The 14,369-nt window shown below is 48.0% G+C and overlaps 1 protein-coding gene across 2 annotated transcripts in view; it reads left to right on the forward strand.

The window, feature by feature from the left end:
- LOC144762300 (exportin-5-like) overlaps positions 1–14,369 on the forward strand; it is a 2,334,361-nt gene that overhangs the window by 1,712,344 nt on the left and 607,648 nt on the right. For both annotated transcript variants that reach the window (XM_078647447.1, XM_078647448.1), the window contains one exon: positions 11,721–11,857. In XM_078647447.1, coding sequence (XP_078503573.1) covers positions 11,721–11,857 — 137 coding nt within the window. The remainder of the gene's footprint in view (positions 1–11,720; positions 11,858–14,369) is intronic.

The following is a 14,369-nucleotide window of genomic DNA, read 5'->3' on the forward strand; positions in this document are numbered from 1 at the left end:
TTCATGTTTATTCCTTCTTAATGTTTCAAAGATTATTGATCTTTTTTGTCACACTGTTTCCACAACCGGTTTCTGTAATGGCTTCACATTCTGGTGCGGAAGGTTTCACAGAAGAAACTGACGTCCGCGCACCAGAGGGGACTTATATGGCTCCACTCATGTCATATCCAGAGATGACGTCACAGCGGAGCCGTAAGACGCCGTCCCCCAGAGTACAGAGGTACTGCTGAAAAATTTCCAGAATCAGTCTGGCGCCTGGGAAGAATTCAAAGTTAAAGAATCTGCGGCTAGACTGTGTCTCTACCAGATATAGCGTTACCAAAGGTAAGTAACTTTTACATTTTTCATGAATTGTGACCAATGAATTTTGTGATTGAAAGATATACATTGTTTATTTGGAAGAACACAATTGCAATTGGTAATTTTTTTAAGTTATGTCAATCTGGGATCTTTTCTGGGGGTAAAATGAATTCATATATTTACACCCGGTAATTGACAAATGTGTGGAAACACTGTTAGTATTTCTTCTATGATGATAGGCGGTATTGTCATGTGGTGTTTTTAAAGGGAACTCAAAATAGTGCTTGTAATTGTGACCAAGACTACATGCTTGCCGAAACGCATTGAGCATTTGTCAAAACACAGATTTTCAATTACATTTGCACTGTGAAGTGTGCCGGCGCCTTTTTAGGTCGAGCAGACTCGAGACCTATTGCTGCCCGTATTTGGGAATGTAGACACGAGAGGGGCACGAGCGCAGATTTCACCTCGTGGGCGCGCACGGCGCCGTGCCCCTCTCGTGCCTCATATTCCCATGCTCAAACACACTCACACAGCCACACTCACGCATGCGCACACACATTCCCACGCGCACACACTCACCCCCTCCCCCCCCCCGCACACGCAGGGCTTACATACACACACAAACGCGCACACACACACCCTCCCAACCCCACTCACCGGGCACACGCAGGGCTTCCATCACTGGGGGGGGCGGGCACCGTCAATGTGCCCCGACGCCCCCCCTCACCGGGTCTGCTATACTCCTCTCATCCTGTCCCGCGGTAGTGGCGGCTGCACGGGATTCGTAGGCGGCTTGCTCCCTTCTCTTCACAGCAGCGCGGGGTAGGCTACCGTCCGCTTCCTGTCTGTGCTGGTGGCCCCTCCCTCAACCAGTCAGTCCCGCCTGGCTTCCTGTGTTTCTTCTGTAGCCACGCTCATAGATGAGAACTTCGAACTGTCCCCTACTTGTGTGGTATTAATATAGCGCTTACTACCCCAGACGCTACTTGTACCATCCTTGTTTATAATGTTCCAAAAAACTGGGCAGATTTGTATAGTCCCTTCTGTAATTCCATGGAACTGAAAAAAAGACCAGCGCCATCTTGGGGCAAGGGGAACTCTCACCGGGCTGACAGACAGTTGAAACGTGTCCCAGGACGGCGTTAAAAAATATCAGTCAGCTGATAAATGTCCCAAAAGGAGTTGGCCCACTGCACGTAAACAGGTAGGCCTTATCGTTAAAGCTGTCACCACACTGGTTAGGATACCAAAAATGTCAGGCGAAAATATTGAGAGCGTTACTGGGTCCCAGCCAGCTCAGGAGCGCGCGTGTATTTATTTCAAAGAATGTACAAGAAACCCTGACTATGTGAAGCAACAAACACTTGCTCGCGCTTGTCATTCATAAACCTCTTGCTTCTGGTTTCATACAGTGCACACCCATCGAAGTCATTTAGTCCAATACAAATGCGACTTCTGCTGTCTGTCAAGTATTTCTGCAAGCTTTGGAAATAGTGAGGCGAGAACAATTATTACGTGATTAGGAAATAGAAGGTAGCACGTGTGGAGAAGTGGTCTGTGTCAGGAGAAACATTCCCTTTGTGGGTGTCATAGAGACAGAGGAAGGACTGGTGGCTGTTATATGCGGGGTAGAGCTAAATTTTGCCAGCATCTTCGGCGTTCTCTTTGGCTATTGAAGGTGTTGAAGTCTCGTCCTTTGATAGGTAACATTGGAGATGAGAGTTTATTCATGTTGCAGGTGCAGAGGCTACTTTAAAAATAAATACGGAGAAACGAGAGGAGGGGGGGTGGGTAACAAGCGGTGACGAAATTAAAAGGCAACAAAACCGAGCTAATGGAGGAACCACACGTTAAAGTCCCCCCGCGCAAATTCAATGAGCGTTGACCCTGCTGGCTCAATCTCTCACCCTATCTGACCCCCACACCCGCTTCAGGGCATCCCTCGTGCCTCTCCTCCGGTCTGTCCCTGCCCTTTCTGTGACTGTCGTGGCTCACCTCCCCGTCTGCCCCTCTCACCCCTGCTTGCCAGGTTTTCTTTCACTCTAGGTTTGCATGCGCCATCCCGGTCTGTGGCCTTTCCTTCATGCATTCCGTTTATGTATATTTAGATAGCCCCCCCCCACCACCGCAAGCCTGTCACCTTTGCTGTCCGTTTTTCTTTTCTGACTGGCTTAATCTCATTGGTCTCTCTTCTTATTTGCCTTTGTCTCATGGGAACTACCGATATCGGCCCTCACTGTCTCTCCCTCACTGTGTCTGTCTAATACCTTATACCTTCCTCTACATGCCCCCTACCTCCCACGTTCCTCCATTTTCTGCTGGCCTCTTGTCCTCTCCTTGCTCTACCTGCAAAAACTCGTTGTAGGCAAACCCAGGGTATTTTTCACTTTGTTCCTGTCTCTAAACACTCTGCCTATTACTTTCTCCATCACAAGCAGGTTTCCTCTCCCTTTATTCCTCTCTCACTTCTCTCACACTCTTCCTTTTTGCTCTACTTTTTTTTCCTGCTTATCTCGTGTCACTCATCTGTGCTTGTTTGACTTCTCTTCTCTCCCTGCCTGTTTCTGTTTCCCCTCGTCTCCTTGTTATGTTTTGTGTTCCATTCCACGCTTAGTAAATACAAGTGGAGACTGTGGAAGCGCCCCTCTGGGTACCCCAGCATTACTCAGCGCCACTCCAGCATCACTCAGCACCACCACATCATCACTCAGCGCTACCCCAGCGTCCCTCAGCACCACCACAGCATCACTCAGCGCCACCCCAGCATCACTCAACACCACCACAGCATCACTCGGCACAACCACAGCACCACTCAGCACCACCAGAGCGTCACTCAGCGCCATCCCAGCATCACTTAGCACCACCACAGCACCACTCAGCTCCACCACAGCACCACTTAGCACCACCACAGCACCACTCAGCACCGCCACAGCACCACTCAGAGGCACCACTCAGCGCCACCACAGCGCCACTCAGCGCCACCCCAGCATCACTCAGCACCACCACGTTATCACTCAGCACCACCACAGCACCGCCACAGCACCACCACAGCACCACCCCAACATCACTCAGCACCACCACAGCATCACTCAGCACCACCACAGCATCACTCAGCACCACCACAGCACCACCCCAACATCACTCAGCGCCACCCCAGCATCCCTCAGCACCACCACAGCATCACTCAGCGCCACCCCAGCATCACTCAACACCACCACAGCATCACTCGGCACCACCACATTATCGCTCAGCACCACCACAGCACCACTCGGCACCACCACAGCACCACTCAGCACCGCCACAGCATCACTCAGCACCGCCACAGCACCACTCAGCACCACCACAGCACCACTCAGCACCACCACAGCACCACTCAGCACCACCACAGCATCACTCAGCGCCACCCCAGCATCACTCACACCACCTCAGCCCCACCACAGCACCACTCAGCCCCACCACAGCACCACTCAGCACCACCACAGCACCACTCAGCACCACCACAGCACCACTCAGCACCATGACAGCACCACTCAGCGCCACCACAGCACCACTCAGCACCACCAGAGCGTCACTCAGCAGCACCACCACAGCACCACCCCAACATCACTCAGCACCACCACAACATCACTCAGCGCCACCCCAGCATCACTCAGCACCACCACAGCACCACCACAACATCACTCAGCGCCACCCCAGCATCACTCAGCACCACCACAGCACCACCCCAACATCACTCGGCGCCACCCCAGCATCACTCAGCGCCACCCCAGCACCACTCAGCGCCACCCCAGCACCACTCAGCGCCACCCCAGCACCACTCAGCGCCACCCCAGCGCCACTCCAGCACCACTCAGCGCCACCCCAGCACCACTCAGCGCCACCCCAGCATCACTCAGCGCCACCCCAGCATCACTCAGCGCCACCCCAGCATCACTCAGCGCCACCCCAGCATCACTCAGCGCCACCACAGCACCACCACAGCACCACTCAGCGCCACCACAGCACCAATCAGCGCCACCACAGCACCACTCAGCGCCACCACAGCACCACTCAGCGCCACCACAGCACCGCTCAGCGCCACCACAGCACCGCTCAGCACCACTCAGCAGCACCGCTCAGCACCACCACAGCACCACCACAGCATCACTCAGCACTGCCACAGCATCACTCAGCACCGCCACAGCATCACTCAGCACCACCACAACATCACTCAGCACCACCACATCATCACTCAGCACCACCACAGCACCACTCAACACAACCACAGCATCACTCAGCATCACCACAGCACCACTCAGCACCACCACAGCATCACTCAGCGCAACCCCAGGTTATAGGTGTCACATTTGCGAAAGTTATAACTATTGGCATTGTAAATGGCAAAGCTATTAATTTAGCTATTTTCAAAACCAACACATAAATAAAAAAATTGTCATTTACAAGACCAAGAGCTCAAACTTTCCTAATGCGAGACCTATTGCATTGCAAATGCTTGTTTGGAAGAGGAGGTTGAAGAGCATCATTTTTTAGGGGGGGGTGACACTGGTGGAAGCAGAGCACTGCCTCTGAGGTCCATTTTGCCGTGTTTTGAGAAAGTGTCATATATATATATATATATATATCGTTTTAGTGCTTATATTACACAAAATAGTTGTATAAAACCCATATATCAAAGGAAACCATGAAATATTAACAATAAATATGGACAGTTAACTGTGATATACAGATTTAATCATTATAATTACAGCTCCCAAATCCCTCTGCAGAGCTTAAGCAATGTCAGGGCCACTAGGATTATGCTACACCAAGTAAGACAGCAGGGTTATCTAAATTATATGGCACTTTCTCTGGCAGCATTAGTTTTATTCATTTGAACTAAAACAATATTTTGGTGGAATCTGAACATTTTGTAAATGATGTGGCAGATGTCTTAAATCCATAATTATGCAGTGAGCACTGAAGTCAGAGGTGCATTAATCCACTGATTTCTGATGGATACATCTGCCTGGGGATTGCTCACCTTATGAATATTTCCTGCGCCAGCATTCCGCTGACATTTTTCACAGCTCTCCGCGCCGATGAGGTCGTCATAGCGTCATGGCTCCGTAGGCGGCTCCGCATGACGTCACCGGAGCCATAAGACCACGTTGGCGTGATGACGTCAGTTTCCTTTTTTCCGCGCTGTCAACGCTAACGTTTTTTCTGGGACTCCCCATACTTCGTTTAGATACTTTATATTTTTGATTGTATCTCTTCCTTTCTTTGTCATGTCTGCTCTGAGGCAGTCAGGGTTTAAACCTTGCAGAGAATGCAGTAAACATATGTTGATTACTGACCCACTTGAGGACTGACTTTGGTGTTTGTCTTCGGACCATGACGTCGAGGGATGCGCATCGTGCAAGATGAACCGGAAGGCGTTAAAGGAGCGAGAAGCCAAACTTTACATGGCCAAGGCGAAAAAAGAGAAAAGGAGTCGAAAAAGATCAAATTCTCGTTCATCGGCAACGCACGGCTCCCAGAAGAAGCATAAGAAGACGAGGAGACATGCTTCTCAACGTCGTTCTTTTAAGTCAGTGGTGCTGGGGTTGCCTTCACCTGCTCCTCGACGTCGAGAAATGGACTTTGTTTCTCCTTCGCCTTCCGTGTCTCCTCAGAGGACTCCAGCTCATTCTCCTTCTTATGAGGGTACTCCAGAGCAGGCAACAACGCCTACATTCCATCTGTTGAATCCAGCTGGTTATGAGGAGGTTCCGTCCGCTCTGGCCTGTCCACCTGTGGCTCCAGCGGCTCCGATACCAGAGCTACCTCGATCGGATCCAGAACCGGCTTCTTACCCTCAGTTTGCGATGCCGGGTTCTGATCCTTCGCATTTTTAAAATGCAATGTATGGTGTTTTCACCAGGCCCCCTTTATGCCGTTTATGCCAGCGACGTCGTCCTGGTCTTTTCCCGCTCAGAGGATATCGACGTCCTATTGATAGTCTCCGGCTTCATCCCGTGAAGCTTCTTGGATTTGCATGGCGCCTCTTATGGATCCACCTTCAACACCGCTTCAGGAGCCATCGGCGCCGCAACCGAAAATGCGCATGAGAAGAGAGGCACAGAGGTTAGTGGAGGAAGAGCAGTACTGGGATGAATAGAGAGAGGAAGGAGAAGTGTATGACACAGAGGATGCTTTTGAAGACTTATTTGAAGCAAGTGGACCTGACACTTCCCCAGAGTGGGACTTTGTTTCTCAAAAGGCTTCTCCCTCTAAGGATGTTGCACCACTCAGTTATTAGGAAGGACTTTTGGACCTGCAGCTTCCTGTAGCAGAGTATAAACCTAATATTCCCACCGAAGTGCTTCATTCTCCATCTTCGATGATTGACCCTCTTCTACTGGTTATTGATGCTCTAACTGAGCCAATACTTGAGGTGTGGCGCAATCCTCTTTCAGCACCTGCTGTTTCGAGGTCGGTCTCAAGAAGATATAGACCTGCTCCAGGAGATCCGGTTTTCCTATCCTCTCACCCTTCTCCTGAAAGTCTGGTGGTGCTGGCTTCTTACTCGAAGCAGTCAACAGTTGCGTTTTCGCAGGCCCCCGCAGACAGGGACTCTAAGAAGCTGGAGCCGTCTGCGAAAAAGGTCTTTACTTCAGCCAGTATGGCATTAAAATCTACCAATGCCACTTGTCTCTTGGGCAGGTATATTCATGCTTTTATGGACTCTGCGAAACCGTTTCTGCCTAAGTTATCCAAGGAGGACAAGGGGAATCTGAGTGAGGTGTTGGTGGATGCTCAAGCTGCTGCTCGCCAGGTTATCCAGTCTGGTCTTGATACAACGGATTCTGTTGCCAGGGTCATGGGCTCGTGTATTGCAACAAGGAGGCACGCTTGGTTGAAATAGTCTGGGCTCTCTCCTGATGTGCAGGCTGCTCTTATTGATTTGCCATTTGATGGTTCCAAGCTTTTTGGTGAAAAAGCGGACTATGCCATGCAGAGTTTCAAGGACAGTAAAGCAACTGCATGGTCTTTGGCTATGCAGACTCAAACAAGAGGCTATAGGTATGAAAGATATCGTGGCTATTGGAAGTCTTACTTTTGTGGATCTAGGCAACTTCTGCAACAGCAGCAAAACCCCTTGTATAAGAGCTACAGGGGTAAAGGCAGAGGTCGCCTTCGTGGAACCGGACGTCAACCCTCTTCCTCTTCCTCCTCTACCTCCCCAACCCCTCCTGGTAATGCAGGAAAGCAGCCCTAGATCCACCATCCTGGATCATGTGTGTCCCGTGGGAGGCTGGCATACCCATTTTCTACAAGATTGGAGGATAATCACTTCGGACCTTTGGGTTTTAGATCTTGTGGAAAATGGGTACGCCCTTCCCTTCAGGGAATTCCCTCCTCCTTACCCTCCTTGCCAGGTGTTTTGCATGGAGGATCATTTGCTTATCCTTCAGAAGGAGGTTCTTACCCTGTTTCAAAAAGGTGCGATAGAGGTGGTTCCGGAGCAGGAAAGGGGTCAGGGATGCTACTCCTGGTATTTTCTGATTCCCAAGAAGGATGGCAGGTTACATCCTATCCTGGACCTCAGAATCTTGAATTTATTTCTCAAGCAGGAGAGATTCAAGATGCTCACCCTAGTGCAGATTCTTCAGGTGCTGCAACAAGAGGACTGGATGGTGTCCATCGACTTGCAGGATGAGTATTACCACATTCCAATCCTGAAGTCTCACAGGAAGTATCTCCGTTTCACGGTCGCAACACTACCAGTTTGCGGTCCTTCGTTGGTCTTACTACCACGCCTCGAGTCTTCACCAAGGTGATGGCAGTGGTGGCTGCCCATCTCAGTAGGTCGGGGATTCCAGTTTTCCCCTACCTGGACGACTGGCTGTTAAAGCCAGAGTCTCCAGAGATGGTGAGTCATCATTTGCAGGTTACAACCCAGCTGTTGTACAAATTGGGTTTTTCGATAAATGTGTCTAAGTCTCACCTGGTGCCCTCTCTGCGCAACCTGTTCATAGGGGCAGTATTGGATACCACTGTGTTTAGAGCATTCCCTCCTCCGGAAAGGATTCTCGACATTCAGGAAATGATTCCCTTGTTTTACAATGGAGAGGTTGTTCCAGTTCTAAAGGTCCTTCGCCTGCTCGGTCTGTTAGCTTCCTGCATCCTGCTGGTCAACCATTCACACTGGCACACCATGCACACTGGCACATGAGGGCGCTTCAGTGGTGTCTCCGCAGGCAGTGGTATCAGCACAACAGAGATCTCAGGGAGTCTGTGAGGATCTCCAGAGATGCTGCAGCGGATCTGTCTTGGTGTAGCGTGGAGGGCAATCTGCCTCAAGAAAAGCCCTTCCATCTTTCTCGATCGGTGGCCACAGTGATAACTGATGCCTCTACCTTAGGGTGGGGTGCTCATCTGGGGGATCTGGAGATCAAAGGTCTTTGGTCTCCAGAGGAAAGGTTGCTTCACATCAACCTTTTGGATTTGCGTTGATACGTTTGTCGCTCAAGGCCTTCCTCCCTTCCATCGGCGGTCAGTCGGTTCAAGTCCTGACGGACAACACTGCCGCGGTGTAGTATGTCAACAAGCAGGGAGGAGTAGGGTCCTACGTCTCTACAGAGGCACATTGCGGCTCTGGTCCTGGGCTCAGAACCATCGGATTTGCTTGATGACGAACCATCTGGCCAGGGTGCTGAATGTGCGTGAGGAAAGTCTCAGTCGGCAGTTAGTTCGACACATCTTCCAGACGTGGAGAACGCCTTGGGTGAATCCGTTTGCCACTCTCGAGAACGCGCACTGCCTGTCATTCCGCAGTCTCCAGTTTGTTGTTGTTATTGTTATGTTGGATTTAGATCGCGCCAATCACCTGCAGGTCTCTAGGCGCTCGGCAGGGAGCGTTGGGAGACGCGTTCCAGTTGAGTTGGAGCTCACAACTCTTTACACGTTTCCTCCCATACCCTTGATTTCTTGGGTTCCGAGGAAGATTCGCCAAGACCGGGCCCAAGTTATATTGATCGCCCCAGATTGGCCAAGAAGGGTGTGGTACACAGATCTACTTCACCTCTCGTTGCACCCTCCGCTCCGTCTCCCTCTCATGGCAAACCTCCTCTCTCAGATGGAGGGGCAGGTCTACAATCCCACCTCCAGAGCCTGCACCTTCATGCCTGGAGATTGAACGGGGCAACCTGACTTTTTACTCTCCCGCCTGACGTGGTGGATGTTATTTTATCTGCCGGGCTACACTCCACCAAATCTATCTACTCCTACAGGTGGTCGAAATTTGTTAGAAGGTGTGGAGAGAAATCTGTTGATCCTCTGAAAGCACAGCTTTCTCTTGTTCTTTGTTTTTCACTTTATTTGGCTCAGCAGGGTTGTGCTGTAGTCACTGTTAAAGGATATTTGTCGGTTTAGTCTGTATTTCTTTGTTTACCCGATCAAGCTTCTCTTTTTAAGTCTCCTATAGTCTTAAGGTTTATCAAGGGGCTTACTAACATGTTTCCACTCAGTCCTTTCATTATGCCCCAGTCGGATTTAAATCTGGTGTTGACTTTTTTAATGGGTTCTACGTTCGAACCTATGCATAGTTGTCCTCTGTGACCACTGACATTTAAAACGGTCTTTCTAGTGGCTATCACTTCGGCTAGGAGGGTGAGTGAGCTTCAGGCTTTGAGTACAAAGCCTCCTTTTCTGACCATACATGCTGAAAGGTTGGTACTCCGGACCAGAGCTGCTTTTCTGCCTAAGGTGGTAACTCCCTTCCACCTAGGGCAGTCCATTAGCCTCCCTACTTTTTATCCTCCCCCCCTCATCCATCCAAGGAGGAGGAGAGGCTTCATCGATTGGACCCAAAGAGAGCGATTAGCTTCTATTTGGATAGAACAATGGACTCCGTCAAGATGATAAGCTCTTTGTTGGATATGCTGGTCGTATGAAGTGCAAGGCGGTGCACAAACGCACTTTATCAAAATGGATCATCTTGCGCATCAAGATATGCTATCCCTGGCTGGTAAGGAGCCTCCTGTAGGCATTAGAGCTCATTCTTCCAGGGCTAAATAATCTGCTTCTGCCTTGTCCAGAGGTGTTCCTGTTTTGGACATCTGTAAGGCCGCAACTTGGGCCTCCCTCCACACTTTCGCTAAACATTACTGCTTGGATTCTGAGGTGAGGAGGGATGGCCATTATGCGTGCTCTGTTTTACAAGATTTTATGGTATAGAAGGGTGGACACCCTCCTCCGGGAGAGGGACTGCTGTGGGATTCTAGACTGCTGTGGGATTCTATTCATAAGGTGAGGAATCCACAGGCAGATGTATCCATCAGAAGAGCAAGTTACTTACCTTCAGTAACGCATTTTCTGGTGGATACAGTATCTGCCCGTGGATTCCTCACTGACCCAGCCACCTCTCCGTTGTCCACCCTTTTATACCATAAAAGCTGAGGTATTAGTTATTTGATGTATTTTTGTGTACTCAAGACTTTGTTACCTCTGTTGGTTTATTGTTGTCTTGTTTGAAATGCAAGCTTTCTTATTCATTATGCACTGAGTGTTTTTGTGTGAATTCTGTGTACTATGTATGCATTGTCTCTATGGTCGGTTCGCCCGTTTTGCCTCGGTGACACGAAAAAAATGGGTGGAACTGACATCATCTTATGGCTCCGGTGACGTCATGCAGAGCCGCGTGAGGAGCCATGACGCTATGAGGAACTCGCCGGCGCGGAGAGCTACGAAAAATTTCTGCGGAATGCTAGCGCAGGGGTAATTCATGAGGTGAGGAATCGACAGGCAGATAGTGTATCCACCAGAAAAAGCGCTACCGAAGGTAAGTAACTTGTTCATCTCCGTTCAAGAAAGATAAACAAAACCTAGACATTCTAATTACAATGAATACCCATTGTTATCTGCACTTAAAAGAAAACAGCGTTTAGCTTTTTAAAGCTAACTGCCCCAAAATAAACCTATAATGCATACATTACATAATGGGTACTAGCTGTAATGTGGTCTACATTGCCATCGTGGGGTTGATTGTGACATTTACGAACCACTGGGCCATCAGCCACAAAAAGCCCATACGACAGTATTAGACCAAAATACACAGTTACTTATCATGTGAACCTGCATATCAGTGGGAGTTCTTAGGATCTCTCAGTTTTTACTTGTATAGAATACCTGTGATGGAGAACTAGATTTATAGGTAATTACCTATTCCAAATTGACGTTGTTACATACGAGATGTTATGGTCACACAATTTTGCCATTTTTTAAATATACTAATTTTGAAAATGTAAAATATTGTTTTTGCTTTTTATATAAAACACAATCTGGAACATTATTTTGTTGTCATATTTATTTACTTTTTTAGAAATCTAGAAACAAAAATGACCGTTAAATACACAGATTATTTCTACGTACCTAAAACCTTTTTCTAATTCTAGCTTCGCTATTTTGGGTGTTGCCGCGCAGTCAATGAAGCAACATTTCTACAACGTGGATGACCTACTTGGTCGACTTCTTAACTCTGCATTTATAAATCTGGATTTTATTCCAACCTTCAGACTTAAAACAATTCTCAATATCCTTTGTACCAGTAAAAAGTGCTCAAAAAGGCACATTACCTGTACATTAAATAACACATTTCGTGAGATTGTTGTAGCAATTCTGTTAGTCTGTGATGGATTTTTCAGGAAAAAATCTTCTAAAACATGCTGTTTCCTTTGTAGATTCCTTAACTTTGATATAGCCCAGATGCAGGCTAGGTCCCCAGAAACTGTTTACATATTCAGTCTACTAAGCAGTGCCGTTTGTTTCTTTGTGCACGACAACATGAATGGTGCATCTTGCCAATCATCTCCAGCTCCGCATTTCTGTGCCTCAATCAGGAATTCAAAACATGCTCTGGCATTTACACTTGATTTGCTGTGCTTAATAATCTCAACATGAGATTTGAAACATGCTGGAAGATGTCAGAAATCTACCCCTATGACCACATTGTGTTGAGTCTGAAAATTCATCACGACCGTTGATTGTGAGCCCTATGTCAGCATAATGTGAAGGCCTGGTGCTCTGACTGCTGTTGCTTTTGGAAATAAGTACAGTGAATAGCACCCCTAAGCTTGTGCACCATTTCCGCTGGTACAGCAAGATGCCACCTCATTTATTGATAGATGGTCATCGGATCAAATGGATTGCTGGAGGGAACATTAGGGTACTGCTGGAATGGTAGAGTATACCCTCTTTTCACATTTTGTAAGCCCAGTTGATCTGACACTTTGACCTCTGAGCTTGGAGAAAAAAGTACACCTTTCCTGTGCTTCTTCACATATGAACGGCCAAAACTTCACTGGTGGTGCTTTCGAATAGGCGTAGGAGGATGTGGGGGAAGAGGAGGGGCTGGTTCTGCCAGCCACATCCTTTTTCTCTGCCCATGTTTATTCCAGCAAAGGGGTTCTGTAGCTGTTGCTGGATAGATTAATGCTGCTTATGCTGAACGCTCTTGGAATCACCCATTAGCCTCTGAGAAGAGCAAAGAGCCTTCGCTGAAGATTGTAAACGCAGTATCTGGCCATGGCCCTACCCTCATTGAAACACTCCAATGCGTCACTTCCTTCTGTTTTAAAAGGTGCTCTCCCTCGAATGGCATATCCATTAGGGTGTTCTGGACATCACCTGAAAACCTTGTTGCGCGTAAACAGGCATGCTTGTGGAGAGGCGCAAATGGGCAAACCGTGGTCTGCACGCATGTAAGTCAAGCTGGAGAACTACTATGATGGTGGGAAGGGAACACAGCCGCATCAGAGTTACCTCTCTGACAACATATACATTAGGCCCTAATTTTCATTCGGTGAAATATATTTCTGGGCAGTATGCTCCATACTTTGTTACAGTTCAATTGATGGTGAGACTGTTTCCCACAACTGCATGCAGCCAGAAGATTATGTGAGCTGCATCCTTGGTCAGCAGACTAATGTAACACTGTTTTCATGAAGAACAAGGTGGTCTTTTTGCCCAGAGTGTAGACAATTTCATTTAAACCTCCATTCCTCTCACATCAACCCCCATTGTAAGCATGCGAAAGAAGCTTCACTGATCATATCCTAGAACGCTCCAACTCCTTATATTTCAAAATGTATTGAATATTGTACATGCCCAAAGTGACTTGCATAGTTGGTGCAACATTTGCTAGCCGAAAATTCCCCCCATAAATAAACCCAAATCACCCCAAGAAAATAGCAATAATTAACAGATCCTTCCTTCAAAACTTCTAGTGTGGCAAAATAATTTTCTAAAAAAAATTAAATGGCTCTTGATGGAACTAATTTTGCTTCAACGTGTTTCTGGTCTTGGAAAGAAAAGGATTTGGCTGTTTTTCAAAAATAACATTGATTTTTTTTGTTTAACTTTATTTATTGGGATTTTACATTTCATGTTACAAGTTGATATGCATGATTAACATATTATAACATACATTTACAAGTGTTTGAATGTCATCTATAATGAAGAATTCTACTAGAATTCTACATCCCTAGTGGGATTATTGTCTTGTTGTTCCACTCCCTCCTTCCTGGTGATTGGTGTGTGATTTCATGGGTACATTTACACCCCTGCACTCTGGTCTTCCAGTGCGGGGTCTGCTCGTATCATCCTTCCTTTCATTGCTTGCACATTCTGCCTCCTCTGCAGTCCTCGCGTTGAGGTCTCTTGGCTGGGCCTCGGCCCTTAGCTCCTTACATGAGGTCTCTCCCTCCTGTTGTTGTCTGGGGGTGAGTTGCCGTTTCTCTTCTGTTCTGGCCTTGGTGTTCTTCTCTGTCTGGGCTGTGGTTGCAGACTTCTTTGTCTGCTGTGCAATTTTTCACATGCTTTCTGCCCCCAGGGAGGCTGTTGTATTTGTTTGCAGGCTTGCTTTGCAGTAGCTGTGCTCTGTTCTTTCCTGCCATGACTTTTTGTGTCATAGTGCCTGGCACTATTCTGGATGGTGCTGTTCCTCACCATTCGTTTCTTCCCTTTAAGTTTAGCTGATTTTTTCGCACACTGTTCCCGTATTCTCACAGTTTTTGTTGTGATGGCTCTATGTTGTGGCGCAGAAA

This window comes from Lissotriton helveticus, chromosome 6 (assembly GCF_964261635.1).
Source record: "Lissotriton helveticus chromosome 6, aLisHel1.1, whole genome shotgun sequence".
NCBI lineage: Eukaryota > Metazoa > Chordata > Amphibia > Caudata > Salamandridae > Lissotriton > Lissotriton helveticus.